Source organism: Scardinius erythrophthalmus, assembly GCF_964197995.2.
Source record: "Scardinius erythrophthalmus genome assembly, chromosome: 1".
In the NCBI taxonomy this organism is placed as follows: Eukaryota; Metazoa; Chordata; class Actinopteri; order Cypriniformes; family Leuciscidae; genus Scardinius; species Scardinius erythrophthalmus.
The window spans coordinates 27,835,999-27,856,696 of NC_138221.1; the positions used below are offsets into that span (position 1 = coordinate 27,835,999).

Here is a 20,698-nt window from a genome sequence, read left to right on the forward strand (position 1 = left end):
TTTTATTTCAGTTTTAAAATTTGCTTTTGAATATCTAGATGGGCCTAGAAATGTAAGAAAAGCCTTAGTGGCAATTCACTTACAATTATATCTTAGGGTTTTCTTGCAACTCTGGCCTTATTGTCTAATTGATGTACAGTATCTTCTACCCTGATAAGACAATCCATTTTTTATTTTGCTTTTAAAGATATTACAGAGCATGAACAACTTGATGTGCTCCTGTATCTTTGAACACTTCAAATAAATGTGAATAATAATCATGAATGTTGATTGTAAGGAATGTCTCTTCTAAAAGATTATGAATGAACACAAATCTTGAGAAACACAACACAGTTGAAGCATGCAGTCGGCAGAATATTTACAATCACATTTGTTAAACCTCAAACAATTTTCATTAATTATGAAACTTAAATGATTATCCGAGTAGAGCTTTTTTATGAAATGACACAATTTTTCTTTTTTCTGACACTTTCCTTTACAATTTTTTCAATTTCAGCCTTTGTCAGCCTTTTATGCTCTTCCAGCTGATGACTTTTTGCTTTATATCTCGTTGATATTTCTTGCTTCTCTTTTTCAAGCCTCTGCATCTCCATCTCCAATCTGCGTCTATGCTGGGCCTCTTCGTTTCTTCTCTTCAACTCCTCGCTCTCCATGTGACGCTGATGCTTTAGCTGCTCTTCTTTCTGTTTTTGCCTTTCTACATCCATCATTCTCTGATGCTCTGCAGCCTGGACACTTAATGCTCTCTGTATTCTTTCTTCTTCTTGTTGCCAACTCATGCGTTCTACAATTTCCATGTGATGTAGCATAGTAAACATGGCTAACGTTTGGCGCTTCTCCTCCTCTTCTCTCATTTGGATCAATCTGTGAAGCTCAAACTCTATGGCTTCCTTCTCCCTCCTAGCATTGTCAGCTTCCCATCGTAGCTCAGCCTCTCTTCTCTTATATTGCTGTAGTATCTGGTATGTTGTGTTTGTATAGCATCCACCACCATTGCACTGTACCATGTCTTGTATATTTTCCAGGAGTTTGGTCACTTGTGAACAGCTTTTATCTCTATTGTTGAAAACTTGGCATCTGCCATCACATTTGGCTATTAAGGCTTTGAGATCTTCTGTGGCCCCTTTCAAAAAGTCATCAAAAGTTTCGTCCTCCAGGTTATCTCCCTTTGTGAACAGAATCATTGTATATTTCGTAGCTCCTTCCCCAAAGATCTCCTGTATCTGCTGCACTGATTTCTTCTCTTCAGCTGTGAAGCGGTTGCCAATCGCCAAGATGAGGAGAAAGACGTGGGGTCCTGGGCATGACATGTCGAGGCACTTCACTGTCTCCTTCGTGATCTCATCCTCAGAGAGCTCTGTGTCGCACCAGCCAGGGGTGTCCACAACCGTGATTGCTTTGCCTTTGAAATAAGTGGTAGCCAGATGGCACTGCTTAGTCACAGACTTGGAGCTCGCTGCTTTGTGAAATACATCACTTCGAAGTATAGTGTTACCGGTAGAACTTTTCCCAACGCCTGTTTTGCCAATTAGGACAATCCTAATTTCTTCTGCTATATAGATCAAGGAAGAAAGAAAAACAGCAGTGCTGAGAAAAAAAAAACTATTGTTGCTAAACATATAATGGACTAGATATTTATTAAAGAGAATATAACATTACAATATTAAAATAACAGATTATCAGTGTGAGCCATTAATGGATTAGATACTAAATTAGATCCATCAAACTGGAAACTTCAGATAAAGCTTGTGAAAAAATAATAAAAATCTGCTACAGACCTGTGACTTCTGCACTCATTTTGTCTTAGTTTATCAGAGACCTAGAATGAGAGAGTCTTTAGAAGAGACACTACAAGAGAGTTTATAAGGGCTTTCTTGTTCCAGCCCATTTTACATCTTGACAGTTTGACAGATCATTGTCTCAAATAGATGTTGGGAATTGCTATTATATTGCAGAGGCTGCAAGTTTTTTTTCCTTTTATGATGTTATTATATCTTGTCCAGTGTCTGATACATGCACGCACTTGATTGTCGTTCCACCTGATTTACAGTAAAGAAGGAGTGGCGTTAGATTTATTGCCCACGTTTAAATCAGTGTGATTGTTCTTTCTTGCATTTAACAGGTCTGAAGAGTTATCAGGATCAAATCTCATCTGATCTATCTGTAGGGTATCTCATATAGTTTTGTTCAAAAAAAGCTTTAGTGGAATATTCATAATAAAAATGCAGAAAGATTTGTGTATAAACATTACATATTGATTATAAAAACAAGTACCATAAAACAAAGCCTGTGTGTATATTTGAAATGATTGCATTGACCTAGTTAGTGTTGAATGTGTTTGATCCTGAGTGTTCACATAATATGTGACCCTGGACCACAAAACCAGTCACATGGGTTTATTTTTTAAAATTGAGATTTATGCATCAAATGAAAGCTGAATGAATGGGCTTTAGGATAGGACAATATTTGGCCGAGATGCAACTATTTGAAAATCTGGAATCTGAGGGTGCAAAAAAAATCGAAACATTGAGAAAATCTCCTTTAAAGTTATCCATTTATGTGCGCAATTGTGCTGCATTCACTCACAAAAATAAATGTTTTATATAATTACGGTAGGAAATTTACAAAATATTTTCATGGAAAATGATCTTTAGTTAATATCCTAATGATTTTTGGCATAAAACAAAAATCGATAATTTTGACCCATACAATGTATTGTTGGCTATTGCCACAAATATACCTGTGCTACTTATGACTGGTTTTGTGATCCAGGGTCACATATGTGTTGGGGTAACAGTGTTTGTGATCAACAGAAATGAAAAAATTTCTATATATACAATGTATATTTATCATGTGCAAGATGATGATGCATCAGCCAGTGTGTTAGTAAGGGTATATATGTACATATGGGTAAACGCAATCAGAGCCGGTTCTAGACATTAGGAGGCCCTAGGCATAATTCATGTTGGAGGCCCCCCACCCCCAATAAAAAAACACTTGAAACAAATATGATTCCTAACCTTTTTATTTATACAACATTTAATTTTAAAAGCAGTATATTTTTACTTAAACAGTACATAAGTTTGGACACATTACTATTTTTAATGTTTTTGAAAGAAGTCTCTTATGCTCATCAAGCCTGGATTTATTTGATCAAAAATACAGAAAAATAATATAGTGAAATATTATTAAAATTTAAAATAATGATTTTCTATTTTACTATACTTTATATTTCTGTGATGCAAAGCTGAATTTAGTGCCACGTGATCATTCTGATTTATTATCAAATGTTAGAAATGGTGCTTAATATTTATTTTATAACCTGTCTGTGATACTTTTTTTCAGGATTTTTGATTATTAAAGAGTTGTTTTAAAAAAGTCTTCACTATCACTTTTTATATATTTAACACATCCTTGCTGAATATTCCTGTTTTTTTTTTCTTCTGTATTTTTGATCAAATAAATGCAGGCTTGTAGAGCATAATAAGAAACTTCTTTCAAAAACATTAAAAATAGTAATGGGTCCAGACTTTTACCGGTACTGTACATATTAATCAAACTTTATCTACGGTAATCTCTTTTTTGTTTAATGAAGATGTTATTGTTGTTGTTGTTATTTTGCTGTTTTATTCAATTTATTCACAGTTCCAGAATCCCACTTCAGTAGATGAGCATAAGTGCTTTTATATTGCATTGCTACCTTAAATATGCTATACACAAATCAAGTGGAAGAGAAAGACACGATCGCTACTGAGCAGAAAAAAATATATAAAGTGAAATTATTGGCGTAATGTCAGGAATCTAATCATCAGCAGAATTTAGAAGATAGACCCATAGATATGAGATCCTTTAGACTATTTGAAACATTTAAAAATGTTGTAGTGTGTTGGCTTTTTAACTTAGAATACAGACGTCTTGTCTTTTAATTTTGTAGCTTTTTTACTAGTCAGCTCCCGACGCGATGTTATTCATTGTACGCGCAAATTCAAAGCGTCGCGTCTGGGCACGTTAATGACGCTCGCGCTCTTTTAAACTTGTAGTAAAGCGGTGAATGATTTTTCCAGAAATGACGCTGATCTACAGTACAAGTTTATATTTAGAATACATTGCAATCACTCCAAAATAGATGACGACAACTCTCACACCTGCATTATTAGCTGTGCTTCTTTGTGTGCTTATTAGGCTTTAGCCTCGCAGCATCTGATGGATGCGTTCGTTACACATACTTTCAGAAGCCGGCACACATTAATTGGTTTAACTGCAGTAATGTAACAGTCTATGGTTAAGATAAACATCGTCACTATTTTTAGTGAATTAATAAATATTGAAATAAATTGTAGATAGGACATTTGTACTTTTTTTTTTTTTTTTTTGTCCCTCTGTCTGGGCCCCATCCCGCCAATCGGGCCCTAGGCACGTGCCTAGTTTGCCTTTGCGTTAATCCGGCTCTGAACGCAATAAGGAAGCCCCTACCAGCACCCTGTTAGAAGAAAAGGTTAGAAGAAACAGCACATGAACAAACTTAATCACTAGAACAAACTGAAATAACCTCTTAAACATGAAAGTACTAGTCGTTTAAAACTATTTCCTTATATGAAAACTTTTTTGCATTAAGGGTTCTTATACCCCACTGAAACATTTGTTTGTGTTATTTCATGAGTAATTTTTTGGCAATAATCATTCATTTATGACACTATCAAATCTTGTCAGTGTCTGATAAGTGCATGCATGCGGTTTTCTTTCCACCTGATTTACAGTAAAGAGCGAGTTGGGTTTATATGTATTGCCCACATACTTATTGCCCTCATGTTTAAAACAATGTAATGGTAGTTCTTGCATTTGGTTGCAACGTTCATTAAGTGACAATGCATCTAACAGATCTGAAGAGTTATCAGGATCTTTTTTTTTTTGTTTTGTTTGTTGATAACATCTTTTATAATGGGTGTAGAAGAGATAGAGGACATTTAATAAAACGTCAATTCGCCCCACACACTTTTTCATTGGCCTTTTTCAAGTCTGTTCATGAAGAGTTCTTTTATGGGGCAGTTTGCATGTATAAATCAGGTTTAAACTTCTAAGAGACAAGATAGTATCTATGTGACCTGCACTGTAACAAAATGCTGTAAAATTAACAGCAAATACTGGCAATTTTGGTTGCCAGTAAGCTTGTAAATTTTACAAGAGTACTGTAAATCAGCAAACATGAATGAGCTAAAGAACTTCAATGCATCAACAACAACACAGTCACTGCTTTAAATAAAGCAACACACAGTACATCATTAGTGTTTCTGTGCTCATCCAGAACTGAAGCACAGGCTCTACTCTTCAGCACAATGGTGATACACAAATAGATAACAGATCACACTAACATATCTCCACTATATCATTATGTGAAAAAACACATAAAATCACATAAAGTAATTCACATAATTTTACTTTTTTTTTTTTTTTGTAAATTTGACTTAGATTTTACAGTAAACAACTGACTTCAGACACAGCCTCAGATGAAATCAACTGAAGAGAAAAGAAAACATTAAATCTGTGAAGATCTCAGCAGAGGAGGATTAAACAACTCCACAAACAGCATTACAGCTTCACTTATTACTAACCAGACTGACTTTATTTCTGTCAGACTGACATTTCATAATCAGAAGGTATTTTTGAGAACTGATTTGTTTATTTTGTAGTCACCATGATGGTGATCAGTGTTGGCTTTAGTTGGGCTCTTGCCCTTGCCCTTGACATTTGAACATTAATTATATGGTTGCTTTAACTGTGTGTTTATAAAACACAATAGTTATAGCAAAAATGCCAAGAGAAAGGTGATCTGTTGCTTATGGCTGTGTATTGATGATATCATCAATAGAGCTTATAAATCAGTAAAACCTTTCATCCAGATTTGAATCTCTTCTGTAGTAATTATAAGGGTCTTTCCATATGATAGATTATTAAAATCCTGTGATTTTACACGAGGATGTGTAAAACGTGAATTTTCCAACAACAGTGAACAATTTAAAGGGATACTTCAGGATTTAGCATTAAGCTTTGTATTAGTAGAAAACCTGTAGTTCTCTTACGAGAGGTTCTCTCGTATTGCGTAAGTAGCTTACGCACCGGGAAAGTCTTCTTTCTTCGAGATCTGAAGCCAAAAAATTATCCTTAATTTTGTATTCATTGTCAACGCAGTGCAGCAGCCGACAGACCTAGGCAGGCTGTATAAGCGTGCCCATTGGCTGCTCGGCTGCAACTGCTTAAGCCTATCGGTGAGCGCTCTGAACGCGGCAACCAATGAGGGCGCTTCGCGCCCTCCACACCCTTCTAACCGTCAGAATGGGCGTGGCCAGCGTGTATATATTCAGCGCTCACAGGCTAAAATTCTGATTTTCTTGTCTTCAGCGAAGCTCTTCGCATCGCTGGATCTGGAGAAGCCGCCGCCGTTGAAACCAGCGACCAGCAAGCCTAGGACACCGCCTGAAGAAGCCGGCCGCCTTCGCCGCCTTCAGCCTTCCGTGCCTGCTACGCTATCCGGCGTCATATCCTTTTTCTCTGCTGTGTGTTCGCCTACTGCAACACACCCTCTTCTCTAAAAGAGCACGGGGCGTTTTTCTAAAAATGCCCCGTTTTTCTTGCGGCTCGTGCCACGCCCCGCTCAGCGACGGAGACCGCCATCTCATCTGCGCTCTCTGCCTGGGCCGCGATCACGCCGCCACCGCACTCTCCACGGGCGGCTGCCCCGAGTGCGAGGAACTTTCAATGTCGACCCTGCAGGCTCGGCTTGAAGTTTTCGACCAACATGTCTCCCCGCCCGTCCCTGCTGGGCCGCGCAAGAAGAAGCGCCGCTCACAGCGACCGCCGGAGACCAACCAGGCGCACAGAAGCTCGCCGGAGTCTCTCCCTCGAGCTTCTCCTTCGCCTTCCCCGCCCCCCCTCACGGCCGCGCAGCCGCCGGCTCTCGCCCGCGCCTCCGCCGCTTCAGGGGATGAGGCGGATGAGTTTGGTGAACGCGCCGCGGACAGCTGTTCTCTCCTGGCCTCTGACAGCGAGGAATGGTCCACTGCCTCCTCGTCAGTCCAGGATTCAGGCCGATCTCGAGCGGGCGAGGACGCGGAACTTTTACGCCTCCTCACGCTAGCTGTCGAACAGCTGGGCCTTGACTGGTCTTCCCCGGAAGAGCCAGCCCCGAACAGACTCGACGGCTGCTTCCTTCACCAACGCCGCCGACAGCCGGCGTCCAGAAAAGCACCTTTCCTGCCTGAGCTTCACAGCGAGCTCTCGAAATCGTGGAATGCTCCATTCTCCGCGAGAGTGTCTTCACATGCCTCATCGACGCTCTCACAGGTTGACGGCGCCGCTGAGAAGGGGTATAATTCCATCCCCCCTGTGGAGGAGGCGGTCGCAGCGCACCTTTGCCCGCCCTCTCGTTGGCGCTCAAAGGCTGCCCTCCCGTCCAAAGCATGCAGGACCACTTCAGCCCTCGTCGGCCGCGCTTTCGCCGCCGCGGGGCAGGCCGCATCAGCACTCCACTCTATGGCAGTACTGCAGATCCTCCAGGCTAACCTCCTCCGTGATCTGGACGAGAAGCGCTCGGAGCCTGCTTCCCTTACGGATTTGAGGAGCGCGACGGACCTTTCCCTTCGCGCCACGAAATCCGCTGCCCAGGCCATTGGAAGGTGCATGGCCTCTCTGTCAGTTACAGAGAGGCATCTCTGGCTCACGCTCGCGGACATGAGGGAGTCTGAGCGCGCGGTGTTTCTCAACGCCCCCCTCTCCCCCACCGGCCTGTTCGGCCCAGCGGTTAGCGGGATCGTCGACCGTTTTTCGGAGGTGAAAAAGACTTCTGAGGCAATGAATTTGTTTCTGCCTCGACGCTCCAGACCCGCTGCACGCCGTCCTTCGGACCAGCCTGCACAAAGCTCTGCCCAGCGTCCAGCTCGACCTCCGTCCTCGCAGCGACGACAGGGCGGCCGCCCTCGCTCTCGCTCGACCAGCCGCGCTAGACCGCCGCCTCCCCGGGGACCCCGGCAGAGGATCGCGGTGAAGCCTGAGCCTCCAAAATCCTCCTAGCCCGAGGAGAGAAGCGACGATTGGGTCCCGCCGCGGCCGGACCGTCGTCAAAGCTTCAAGCTCTGTCAGTCCCCATTGCCACGGTTACTGCAGATACTCATTTCGCAGCCAACGAGCCGGTGAACTCACCCTCTCGCCTGCACACAACCGCCGTTTTCACGGCGACCCAGAGAAATCTCAAAGAGAGTATTATGCCTGGTCGCGCGCCTCGCGCTGTAAGTGTTTCAAATGCAGTAAATGTGCCCACTTATCTGTGTTCACCCCTGCACACAAGCACTGTAAACCCTGTGTCTCTCACAGAGCCCACTCGCATAAAGCTGGCACAAGCCGCTCGAGTGTTAAAAGTAGGTCATGTGTCCACCCCGCTGTGCCCACACCTACCCACTGCCCGCTCTGTTACACAACCCCTCTGTACCGGTCAGGTTATAAACACGGATGCTGTGCCCGCTTCCACGCGCTCACACATCCGCTCTCTTACTTCGCCCCCGACGCCGCCTTCGAGCGTCGTGCTTCACACTGTATGTTCCCCGTCAAAAGCCACCGGGACGCTGTGTGTAAAACGGCCGGTCACCGCTGTGAGCGACCCGCCGTATCTAAGCACCAAGAGCGCGCGCGTCACGCCCGCCCCTCCGTTTCGAGCTCTCGAGCCCGCGATCAGCGGCGATCTGAGCCCGGAGGCTATTCTGCCCCTGGCCGCACACGCGAAAGCGTGGGAAGCTATTCCAGGCGCGTCAGAATGGGTGCTGAGCACAGTAAAACGAGGCTATACTCTGCAGTTCGCTCGCCGCCCTCCGCGCTTTCAAGCGCGTGTCGAGACCAGAGTGAATGGGGAAGTAGCACATCTACTTCGAGCAGAAATAGCTACACTTCTGTGCAAAAGGGCAATAGAACCGGTTTCCCCTTCCATGAGCGAGTCGGGCTTTTACAGCCGTTATTTCCTCGTTCCCAAGAAGGACGGAGCTCTCAGACCAATTCTAGATCTGAGACGTTTGAACAAGGCTCTTATGAAAAGACCGTTCAAAATGCTCACAACCAGACAAATCCTCGCGCAAATTCGCCCGAGGGACTGGTTTATATCTCTCGATCTAAAAGACGCATACTTTCAGATCCAGATAATACCCCGTCACAGGCCATTCTTGAGATTCGCCTTCGACGGTCAGGTATATCAGTACACCGTCCTGCCGTTCGGCCTGTCTTTGGCACCCCGCACATTCACGAAGTGCATGGACACGGCTCTCGCTCCCCTGAGGGGTCGGGGAATGCGAATTTTGAACTACCTGGACGATTGGCTGATCCTAGCACAGTCAGAGGCCGAACTCATCGCCCACAGAACAGTGCTTTTAAGCCATCTGGACAGCCTGGGGCTTACGGTCAACTGGACCAAGAGCTCGCTCGTGCCCAGTCAATCAACCTCTTTTCTGGGTTTGGATCTGGACACTGTAGCGATGACGGCCCGCCTGTCGACACAGCGCGCGCGCTGCATTCGACGCCTGGCCGCGTCCCTCCGGCCGGGCAGCACCGTACCTCTCAAAACATTTCAGAGGCTACTGGGTTGTATGGCCTCAGCCGCAGCAGTGCTTCGGCTGGGTCTTTTACGAATGCGCCCGCTACAATGCTGGCTGAATGCCCGAGTGCCTCACAGAGCATGGGCTTCCGGCGGTATTCGCATCAGAGTGACTCAGAGCTGCGTTTCAGCTCTGAAGCCCTGGTTAGCGGCCGACTGGTACCAGCGGGGAGTGACAATGGGAGCCATCTCACACCGCAAAGTTATCTCGACGGACGCTTCCACCTCAGGCTGGGGCGCTCTGTTCGAGGGCAAACCGGCTTTTGGCCTATGGTCAGACCGGGAAAAATGCCTCCACATAAACTGTTTGGAGATGATAGCGGTCGAGAACGCGCTCAGGCGCTTCCTCCCATTCATACGGGATCACCATGTGCTAGTCCGCTCAGACAACATGTCCGTGGTATCCTATGTGAACCGACAGGGCGGTGTCAGATCCAGGAACCTGTGCAGGCTGACAGAACGCCTCCTCGTGTGGGCTTACCGCTCGCTGCGCTCGCTGAGAGCCGCGCACGTGCCGGGCCACCTGAATGTCGGTCCAGACAGACTGTCCAGGGACAACATTCCCCCGGGAGAATGGTCTCTGCACCCCCAGACAGTCCAGTTTCTCTGGCGCCTATTCGGCAGAGCGGAAATCGACCTCTTTGCGTCGAAAGACAATGCTCAATGCCCGAAGTTTTATTCGAAGAGCGAGGACGCGCTGTCCCAGACATGGCCCAGCCTCCCGCTGTATGCTTTTCCTCCGATCTCCCTGTTGCCACAGGTCATTTCGAGGATCAGAGAAACGCACCACTCAGTGCTGCTTATAGCCCCGCGATGGGAAAACCAAACTTGGTACCCAGAGCTAGTGAGGCTGTCGCACTCACCCCCATGGCCGATCCCGGTGAGAAAGGATCTCCTCTCCCAAGCCGCTGGATCGATCTGGCATCCCCATCCAGAGCGCTGGTCGCTGCATGCATGGGTGATCAACGGATACCCGTTGACCTGTCAGAAGGGGTCGTGAACACGATCACGCAGTCTAGAGCCCCCTCCACGAGACGGCTCTACGCGTCTAAATGGTCGGTGTTTTCTAAATGGTGCGCTACTCAAAACCTGGATCCGCGCGCATGCGGGGTCCCGCGGGTGCTCTCCTTCCTGCAAGAGCTGTTGGAAAAGGGCAGATCCCCTTCCACGCTCAAAGTATATGTGGCCGCTATTACAGCGTTCGCTGAGACGACGCTCGGCCGGGCAATGGGAAGGAATGAGCTCATTATCCGCTTCCTCAGAGGAGCTAGACGGATGAACCCCCCGCGGCCCCCCTCGGTTCCCTCGTGGGATCTGTCCTTGGTCCTGGCGGCCCTAAAGGCTTTTCCCTTTGAACCGCTTGAATCCGCGGATCTAAAGTATCTGTCGCTTAAAACCGTTTTTCTGATAGCTCTGTCTTCAGTCAAACGAGTGGGTGATTTGCACGCGCTATCTGTTAGCCCTGCATGTCTCGAGTTCGGGCCGAATGACTCGAAAGTCATTCTCAGACCGAGGCACGGTTACATCCCCAAAGCGATTGGAACCCCGTTTAGGGCACAAGTTATTTCCCTCTCGGCTCTGCCAGCATCCGATAGTAGGGACAGTGATAACCTCCTATGCCCTGTCCGGGCGCTGAGAGTTTACATCACGCGCTCCGCCGCTTTCAGGCGTTCAGAGCAGCTCTTTGTTTCCTTCGGCGGACGCACCAAAGGTCTTGCCGCCTCGAAGCAGAGCTTGTCCAGGTGGATAGTGGACGCGATAGCAGCAGCTTATGCCTCCAAACACCTGCAGTGCCCTCTGGGCATCAGAGCCCATTCCACTAGAGGCATGGCCTCCTCGTGGGCCTGGTCCAGCGGAATTTCTATCCACGACATTTGTATGGCGGCGGGCTGGGCCTCCCCATCAACATTCGTGAGGTTTTATAACCTGGAAGTTCCTGCCCTACAGGCAAAAATATTGTCGGTATAAGTGACATGTATGCTCTGCCCAGCTCCCGTGTGCAGACTACGTTCATATGCTGGCGCTATTCTGGTAACTACTCAGGGTGAAATGTTTGACTCAGACCGGCTGTTCCGTTCTGTTTCCTATTTCCCGTTACGCGCTGTTATCGGTGCTGGCCCGCGCTGCTGGCCGCCCGCATTTATTTCTGCCGCACGGGAATTTTTCTCTTCATGTGAGACCGACTATGTCATTTTCTCCTACCCTTATGAGTGCTTATGTACTGTATGGGCCCGCTCCGCCGGCCCTACTGTTTGTACTGCTATGTTTATAGACCGGCCGCGCCGCTCTATTTCATATGCTGCATGAAGTGCATGTACTACGCTAGCCCGTCTCTCCGACCGGCCACTTTCCCCAGCACAGTGTTTTCCCCGGTTCCCCTGGGATTCATGGGCTGGATGCTCGGCGCACACGGCGTTGACAAAGGGTTCCCGATGCGTAAGCTACTTACGCAATACGAGAGAACCTCTCGTAAGAGAACGTACTCGGTTACTAACGTAACCTCGGTTCTCTCTAGAAGAGGGAACGAGTATTGCGTAACCTGCCGTGTCGCGCCACGAGCTTTTGCGCTTCAGACTGCGAAAACCAGAATTTTAGCCTGTGAGCGCTGAATATATACACGCTGGCCACGCCCATTCTGACGGTTAGAAGGGTGTGGAGGGCGCGAAGCGCCCTCATTGGTTGCCGCGTTCAGAGCGCTCACCGATAGGCTTAAGCAGTTGCAGCCAATGGGCACGCTTATACAGCCTGCCTAGGTCTGTCGGCTGCTGCACTGCGTTGACAATGAATACAAAATTAAGGATAATTTTTTGGCTTCAGATCTCGAAGAAAGAAGACTTTCCCGATGCGTAAGCTACTTACGCAATACTCGTTCCCTCTTCTAGAGAGAACCGAGGTTACGTTAGTAACCGAGTACGTATTTTCGAATTACCATGCTTTCCCCCCTCATATCCCCCTGAGACGAGAGATTTATGTATTTTTTGTCTGGAAAAAAATCCTCCGATGACGCAAAAATCTTCATTTTGCGTCATCGGAGGATTGTTTGGCCAGAGGCTAAAGACTACAGCCAGTAGTAGGGGCTGTTCCGCATGTTTTCAACACGCCCATAGAGGGTGGGATCTCACTCACAGAATGTACACACAGTCAGCCGTCTTTTTTTTTGGAAGCTAAGCTAGCAGGCTCTTGTTCTGTGGAGAAAGCTGAGTAGTAGGAGAAAGCTGAGTAAGTAGGGGTTACCATACTCTTTTTCCCAGACATGTCCGGTCGTCGAGATCGTCCAAAATGTCCGGGATTCGGCTTTTGCTATCTACAGTCGCCATTCATTGTTTACATGCACATCTTTTGTTTCAATCTAACTGAATTCATTCCGATTGGTGAATCTGAATGTAGCGTTTACATGAACGCTAAACAAGTGATCGGTTGATGTGTGTTTTAGCATTGCTAAGAAAATTCCCGCTCCTCCGTGAGAGATAAGAGACCGGTGCGTCTCACTGTGCCGCTCATCAGTAATCATGCCACCGGCCTTGCGCCGTTCTCCCGCGTCCCTCAGCCTCATCCTGCTCGCCACAGTAAACATAATGAATGGCGACTGTAGAACGCAAAAGCCAAATCCCTGACATTTTGGGCGATCTCTAAATCCCAGGCAGACTCACGGAGACTAGTAGCTTAGTCTTGTTGTTTAACTCTTACCGGTAGGCGTGGCTTGGGATTGGCCTCCTAGGGCAGCGAAGCAAGTGCATTCTGGGAGTTGTTGTCTTTCATCCACATAAGCCAAAAATACATTTTCTGGCTTTTCTCAGTCTAGAAAGCTCCAAATTCAAAAATAATTTCACATTTCTTCTACATAAATGACCCCATTTTAAATACACATTCATCTTTCCCTTTAAAAAACATTATGCAGAGAAAGTTTTAAAACATCATGTTATTTTGTCACACACAGACATCAACAATCTTCATATGAATCTCAGAAATGATGATACTCAAATGCAAAGCTTCATGTCGCAATGCATGCTGGGTACCACCATAGTACAGAACTCCCAGCATGCATTGCTGCATGCATAACTTATGCAGCTGAATTGTCTTATTTTCTTTATTCTTTATACGTACTGAATTATAGTTTCTCCTGGTGCCTGAACACGTTTCCTGAAAGCATGGCGCTCAGCCACAATGTTCCGTCGAGGGGTAAAATGCGCTTTCAAGGCTGCAATCGCATCTTCCATCGTATCACATTGATTCGGCAGGGAAAAGAACAATCTTTGTCCTTCAGTCCCCAGACAATGTAGCAGTAGTGCTTGTTTGTGCTCGACCGGCCATGCATCTCCAGAAGCACCAACAAGAAGCAAATAATTCTGGAACATCCGTAGCCACGTGTTGAAAGGAATAGTTGGTTCACCAGGACATGGCAAAAATGGCGTGGAAAAAGTAGAAACAGTTGCCATCTTCAAAAAGAAAAGTACCTTGTCGCCAATTTGTTATATCCTAGTAAGAAGGAATGAAAGGCATTCTTAAATATGGAATTCTTTAATGAACAATAGAAGTAGCAAAATAGAACAGCGCAGATAGCAGCTGGTGCAACGATTCAGACTCGCTTATTCTTCTGTTCTCAATATACACATATCACGAACATCCACCGCCACCTACTGGCCAATATGCACAGAAGAACACAACACATTTAACATTGTTCAATTTATTAACAGGCACCTACTGTAACTGCCTGGCTTAAGAAAGGTTGGACTCTCGACTTTTCGACTCTCGATGTTCATTTGAGTGGTGAAAAAAACTCTAACTCTGTTTCTCGTAGTCTCTTTCAAATTTGCCTTTTCAGTGACAGGTCCTGCAACATGAAGAGCATGAAATGAGGTTACTGGGTTGCAAGCAATCTCTGCTTCAGTAGACACAAAAGCAGCAAATTCTTTAAAAGTGGGATACTCGTGATTTTCAGAAAGAGATTGTGTGACTTGAGGATTCCATCTGCCAGTTGCCCAATCAGGTAATTTCAGCACAAGCTTCTGATTTTCTTGGTAATCATTTAAAGGGGTGGTAAAACACGATTTCACTTTTCTAACTTTAGTTAGTGTGTAATGTTGCTGTTTGAGCATAAACAACATCTGCAAAGTTACAACGTTCAAAGTTTAAAGCAAAGGGAGATATTTGCTTTTAAAGAATTCAATTTCTAAGAACTACAGAAACGGCCAATAGGGACTACACGACATTCCTGTGGGCTTGCTGACATCACTAAGCCCAATATTTACATAAACCCCTCCTCTGGGAACACAATACATAGAGGGGGCGATGCCATTTTATGTTGCTTTGGAGAAGAGTTGTTGTGGTAGTAGAGTGCCGTTGCCGCTATGCCGTCGAAACGCTGTTATTTTCACCCAGATTGCAGGTCCACTTTGTTCAGTCTTCCTAAGGACGGTTACAATTTATTTTTAACTCGGTCCCTCATAATTATAATCCAAATGTCGCTCTCTGTGCTGCACATTTTCTGGAGGAAAGCTTCCTCAATCTACACGAGTTACAATGCAGGATTCACACAACGGCTTGTCCTGAAAGATCGAGCAGTTCCAACTTTAAAAACAGAAGCTGTTGTTTACGAGCCACAACATGTAAGTATTATTTTTTCGTTGATGAGTTTTCATCAGAATTGTACATCGTACACTGTAAAAAATTCCTGTAAATTTACATGGAAATTTAACAGCAAATTGCTGTTTCCATGTAATAACAGCATTTTGCTTTTTTTTACAATGCATTATGGGAAGACTTGTTCACTTCGGGTTGTGTGGTCGATCAACAACAAATTGTCACTGTTATTTAACAGTATTATACCCTATTTTCGTCCAAAGTGCACAAGGCGACATTTTGGATTATCTGAATGAGGTAGGTTTTCAACGATTTATTATTTTATTATCTTTAAATGACCTATTACTTTAAAATATAACATCTTAAACATCTAATGAAGCTTCTGTGATTTAAATAAGATGGCTCCATTAAATGATGTGTTTTAACTATAGGCAAATAATTGGTCAACGGAGTGAGATTGAGCCCAGACTGCCATACAGCCATTTTATCACACACACAGGTAAGAATACCTAATTTTCATTCAACCTGCATTACCAAACTTTATCCAAGTAATAGATTAATGGAATGAACGAAATATATAAATTTTTTCTTCTTGTGTGGCAAGTTAACATGCACATTCAATCCATGAGAGACATTATCTAGAGACATAGACAAATTATCTGCTGGTGTAACTTAATTTGCCGCTCTGCGCTTATTTTAATCGCCCTGTTATCAAGTAGGCCTATATTATAAAATAACAATATATATAAAGATCCAGTGAATCCGGTTAGTGAATGGGTAAGATTTGCACGCACACTCATAACGCGTTTGTACTGTCAAGCATGCAAGGGAATTATAAAGTTTGAGTTTTGAATTATAAGTGTTTATGAAACATGTTCAAATCTTTTTTGTCAGTAAATGGTAGTGAGGTATGAACAACATTTTAAATTCTTGTCTAATGGACAATGGAATCCTCAAGCCATCCTAGGTGTATATTACTTTCTTCTTTGAGCCGAACACAGTCAGAATTATATAAAATAATATACTGGCTTCCCAGCTTTGCAATGGCATTAAATAGATCCCGAGTTTTTGAAGCTTAAAAATATCCATGTTTATAACTTTTATAAACTATAATCACTGGCTTCCGGAAACAGCCGTACACGAGTTCATGATAGAGTCGAGTTGCGGCAGAAGAATGACCTCTGACCCGACATATGAAATCTTATATCAAAGTCCTTTTCTTTCAAAACGTCTCTTTTTAGACTTCTAATTCATGACTGGCATTTTGTTTTACTCTATCCTCTGCACTTCCGCATTCGTCAGTTCCAACCTAATCTTTCGCTACGTCTTCGCTATACGTCAGGTCAGAGGTCACCCTTCCACCAGAACTCAACTCAATCATGAACACACATACGGCCATGCCAGAAGCCAGTGATTATATTTTATAAAGTTATAAAATACAGATATCTTTCTTACAAAAATGCATGGCTTTTCTTCAGAAGACATTTTTTTAATTTTTTTTTTACTTTTATGATTGATTGATGCATTTATTGGAGCTTCAAAAACTTGGCATTGTTCAGTGCCATTACAAAGCTGGGAAGGATGTTATGTAATATAACTCTATTTGTGTTTGGCTGAAAGAAGAAAGCCATATACACTTTGAGATTGAGTAAATTGTGGGATAAATTCTTGTTTTGGGTGAACTATTCCTTTTAAATCATTGTTCACTGAAGATATTCTCCTCTTATTTTTCAGACGTTTTGTTGTAATTAATCCAGAAAAGGGGACCAACGCTGCAAGGGGTAAAGTGATGTCCAAAAAATCTGGGAAAACCGTGCAGAAGAAGACCATAACCGTCAGTACCAAAGTATCAAATCTTTTAAAAAGACTTATGTACTTCAAGTGGCACTTCATTTAAAATGTAGCTGACACTCCCCACACATGCAGTTTGTTTTCAGAAACATGGTGGCCTGGTGTTATTATTTTGTTTATACATAGTTCTTTAGATATTAAAAAGGGCTGGTGTTTTTTAAAGCCTGATTTAAGAGGTTATTTTTTAATGATTTAATTATTTTAAATAATTACTTTGTTTTAGTGCAACTGTTTTTGGGCTAATGTTTGCTAAAACCTCATTTGAGACTAGATTTGTATTTTATATACAGGTAAGTCAATTCTATATATTGTGTATTTGTTTGCTTTTTCTTAAGGCATTTTTGCATTTTGATGGGTGCTTATTTCTATGCACTGAATATTACTTGACTACTATATTACTATATTTTTGTATTTGCCTGTTTTAGTTCACAATAATTGAGCAGAATTGATCTGGTGTTGTATCAGAATAAAAAAAAAAATCCTAACTTGGCTTTATTCCTTTTTTGTAATCCATGACAAAAATAATGTGCAGGGTTATAATAGCATTTAGAATTGAAATTATTGGGGTGTCATTGTAAAAAATGATACTGTAAAAAAATGGTAAACTACTGGCAGCTGTGGTTGCCATTATCATACTGTTAAAATACGATGTGTTACTGTTTTTGAAATTAACAGCTAAATACCGTTTTGACAACTACAGCATATAGCTGTTAAATACCGGGCTGTAAAATTACAGTTTTATACTGTAGTTGTCAAAACGGTATTTAGCTGTTAATTTCAAAAACAGTAACACACCGTATTTTAACAGTATGATAATGGCAACCACAGCTGCCAGTAGTTTACTGTTTTTTTACAGGATTATTTTTTACAGTGTAGCGAGCAAGTAAACGAAGGACAACGCTGTTTGTCTCCACAAACCAGTTTGTTAAATGCTAACGTTAATTCATACTTATCCGACAAACACATACAAACTTCTGTTTAATATCACCAGCGCAGCGAACTTTGAATGTTCGTGGTTGTTGTCGTTTATGTGATCACTGTAAATTATTCTTTGATTATAGCTTTTATGTATTGTTTATCTACAGGCATGCTAAACATGGTTTGTGTTTGATTTGGCTACTGTTATAAAGCCGATGTTTAGTGTTCGTATTGGGTTAATAGTTCCGGCGACAGATATTTAGCTACAATCGTTTTAAATATACAAAAGTAACAGTGTCATATAGCGATCACAATAGATCTGCAGTCTTAAAAAAAAACATACCTTTCTGAAACGTCCTTTAACAGCCGTTCTTGAACAGGTTCTGCTCGATCCTCTCAACTAACATTCTCTGGGTCTGATTCGGGCTCAAACTGGTATGGGAATATTAACGCCGTTGTTTACTGAAGCACAAACTACCGGTGAGGGTAAGGGGCGTTTCCGAAACAACGTGCACTTGGCGGTTAGCGAATCACAACACAGTGGTCCAGCAAACCAATCTGAGCCCATTGCGTATTTTTGAGGGCGGGGCTTCTTAGAACCAGGAAATCATCCGACCGTTTTCACAAGGAGGGACAGAGCAGTGTAGAATAATGGTTAAATATGTGAAAAATAATGCGAATTTTAAAAAACGAAGCATGAACACATGTTACAGTGCACCCCACAAACACGATCAAGCCTTCGAAAAAAGGTGTTTTACCACCCCTTTAAAATTTGAAGGCATTTGACATGTGGCATGGCACCTTGGCATGCATTTAAAAAGTCAGAGAAGGTTTGAAGACCAATGGCATCCTTTGGGTGAATTTTAGACCAGCTTGCCAGCCTTTCTCTGAATACCTTTTGTATCACGAATGGTTGGCCATAACGATTGTTCAGTCTGCCCCATGCATCTTGATAAGCTTCATCATCTGTTCTGAAGAAAGTTCCTTCTAAAGCTTTTCTAGCAGGACCACTCACATATTTCTTGAGATAAAACATCTTATCAGCAGAAGAAATAGTTTTCTTGTCAATAAGTGCCGCAAAGGATTGCTTAAACTCAATGAAGTCAATGGGGTCACCAACAAAAACAGGAGGCTCTGGCATCAACAACTTGCTCATGGTCAGGCCATCTTGAAATGCGTGAACAAGAAGTATGGAATGATATTCCGGACATTTTTCAAAAGGAATTGCAAATTGTATTTGCAATTGCGTTTTCAAATTGTGCACGCATAAAATGTGACATAATCCAAACGCAAATGCAAATCGCGCATTACCGTTTGCCTTTTCGTTTAAGCGAACGCACAGTGACTGCCAAATTTAAAATGGAAATGCAAAGTCCGTTTGCAACTGTGTTTCCCATATCTTACGAGTCTTGACCCTGTCATATTTAAATAGCAATTTCAATTACCACGTCTGCTTTTTCACTTTCTCAGCGTCGCGTATGTAGCCAGCCAAAACTCAAATGAAATCGCAATTCCCTTAGTATTTCCATTTCCGATGCCTTACACGGAAACCTGTCAATCAGCGTCAAGGGTGGGATTATGCTATGGGGCGTGTTCGTGTTGGGACGTGACGTCACTCAAAGTCGACGGTTAAGAGGTGATGCCCTGAACAGACAGACGCCGATTTATTTTAAACAATGGAGGTAGTTGGTGAAATTGTGGAGGACCTTATGATGCTCGCGCAGCAAGTTGATGACAGTACATCCTCTACAGATGTCCTCTTACTCAGAAGCCATTTCATTTTGGATAAGTTAAATGTTTTCGTGGCCTTGACCAACAGCAACATCAGTAATGTTGTCTTCGCCAACCTCAGTGAAGTAGCTAATAATAGGCTTTTTGTGAAGGACAGGACAACTAAAGAACCTGGACGTCCTTTACTGGACATACCACAAGAGATGAGTGTCGGTGCTAGGTCTCACCCCTTCAAATAAGTGTTCTCAATTTGCGAAATTCAATAAAAATGCTGTCTGTTGCAGTTAAACCTGTGTGTGTGTGTGTGTGTGTGTGTGTGTGTCACTAGCGGCGCAGGATTTTGATTGTAGGTGAGCCTCCAGAAAACTGGATGGGCCAGTTAAAATAAGCCAAAAACAAAAACGGGTTCCCCTTCATCTCCGTTTCAGTGCTTTTCTGCGGCACCGAGGACAGCGACTAACTATACCTGAATTTAATGCGTAGTTAGCATAGGTTTAAAAAAAAAAACGGATTTTTTTTTTGCTGCTTTTTTAAGACAATTACAGTTTAATTGAATTTATTGTTTAATAAAATTATAGGCCTATTATTTTTTTAGTTTATTAACAGCAACAACAGCTGTAAAGATGAAGTTGACGATCGTCATCTCCATATAGTGAACGTGCCTATAGAGAGAAATGCACATCATGGATTACATAATCAGAGAGTAGCCTTCGTTTTAAATTGTTAAAAATACATTTTGGGCTTTCTTAAGATATATTTCATGTCTGTGAGGCATACATTGAGTTTCGTTAAGTTAGGATGAGAAGAGATGCGCTCCTGTTCACGAGCAATGCAATGACCGCGCGGGCCCCTCAATGATTTTATTGTCTGCTATATTTCCTTTTTAATTTATTAAATCCAGGCAATAAAAAAATTATTGGTTGATAAAAAAAATATTAAAATTAAGATACAATTTATACAAAACGAAATTCACTTAAAAAGGCTTTCTAC

The 20,698-nt window shown here is 43.3% G+C and overlaps 1 protein-coding gene across 1 annotated transcript in view; it reads right to left on the reverse strand.

The window, feature by feature from the left end:
• Positions 1–422: 422 nt before the first annotated feature.
• Positions 423–20,698, reverse strand: part of LOC308691231 (GTPase IMAP family member 7-like) — a 39,308-nt gene continuing 19,032 nt past the window's right edge. Inside the window, exon 3 of the mRNA XM_081366249.1 lies at positions 423–1,552. Coding sequence (XP_081222375.1) covers positions 435–1,552 — 1,118 coding nt within the window. The 3' untranslated portion in view covers positions 423–434. The remainder of the gene's footprint in view (positions 1,553–20,698) is intronic.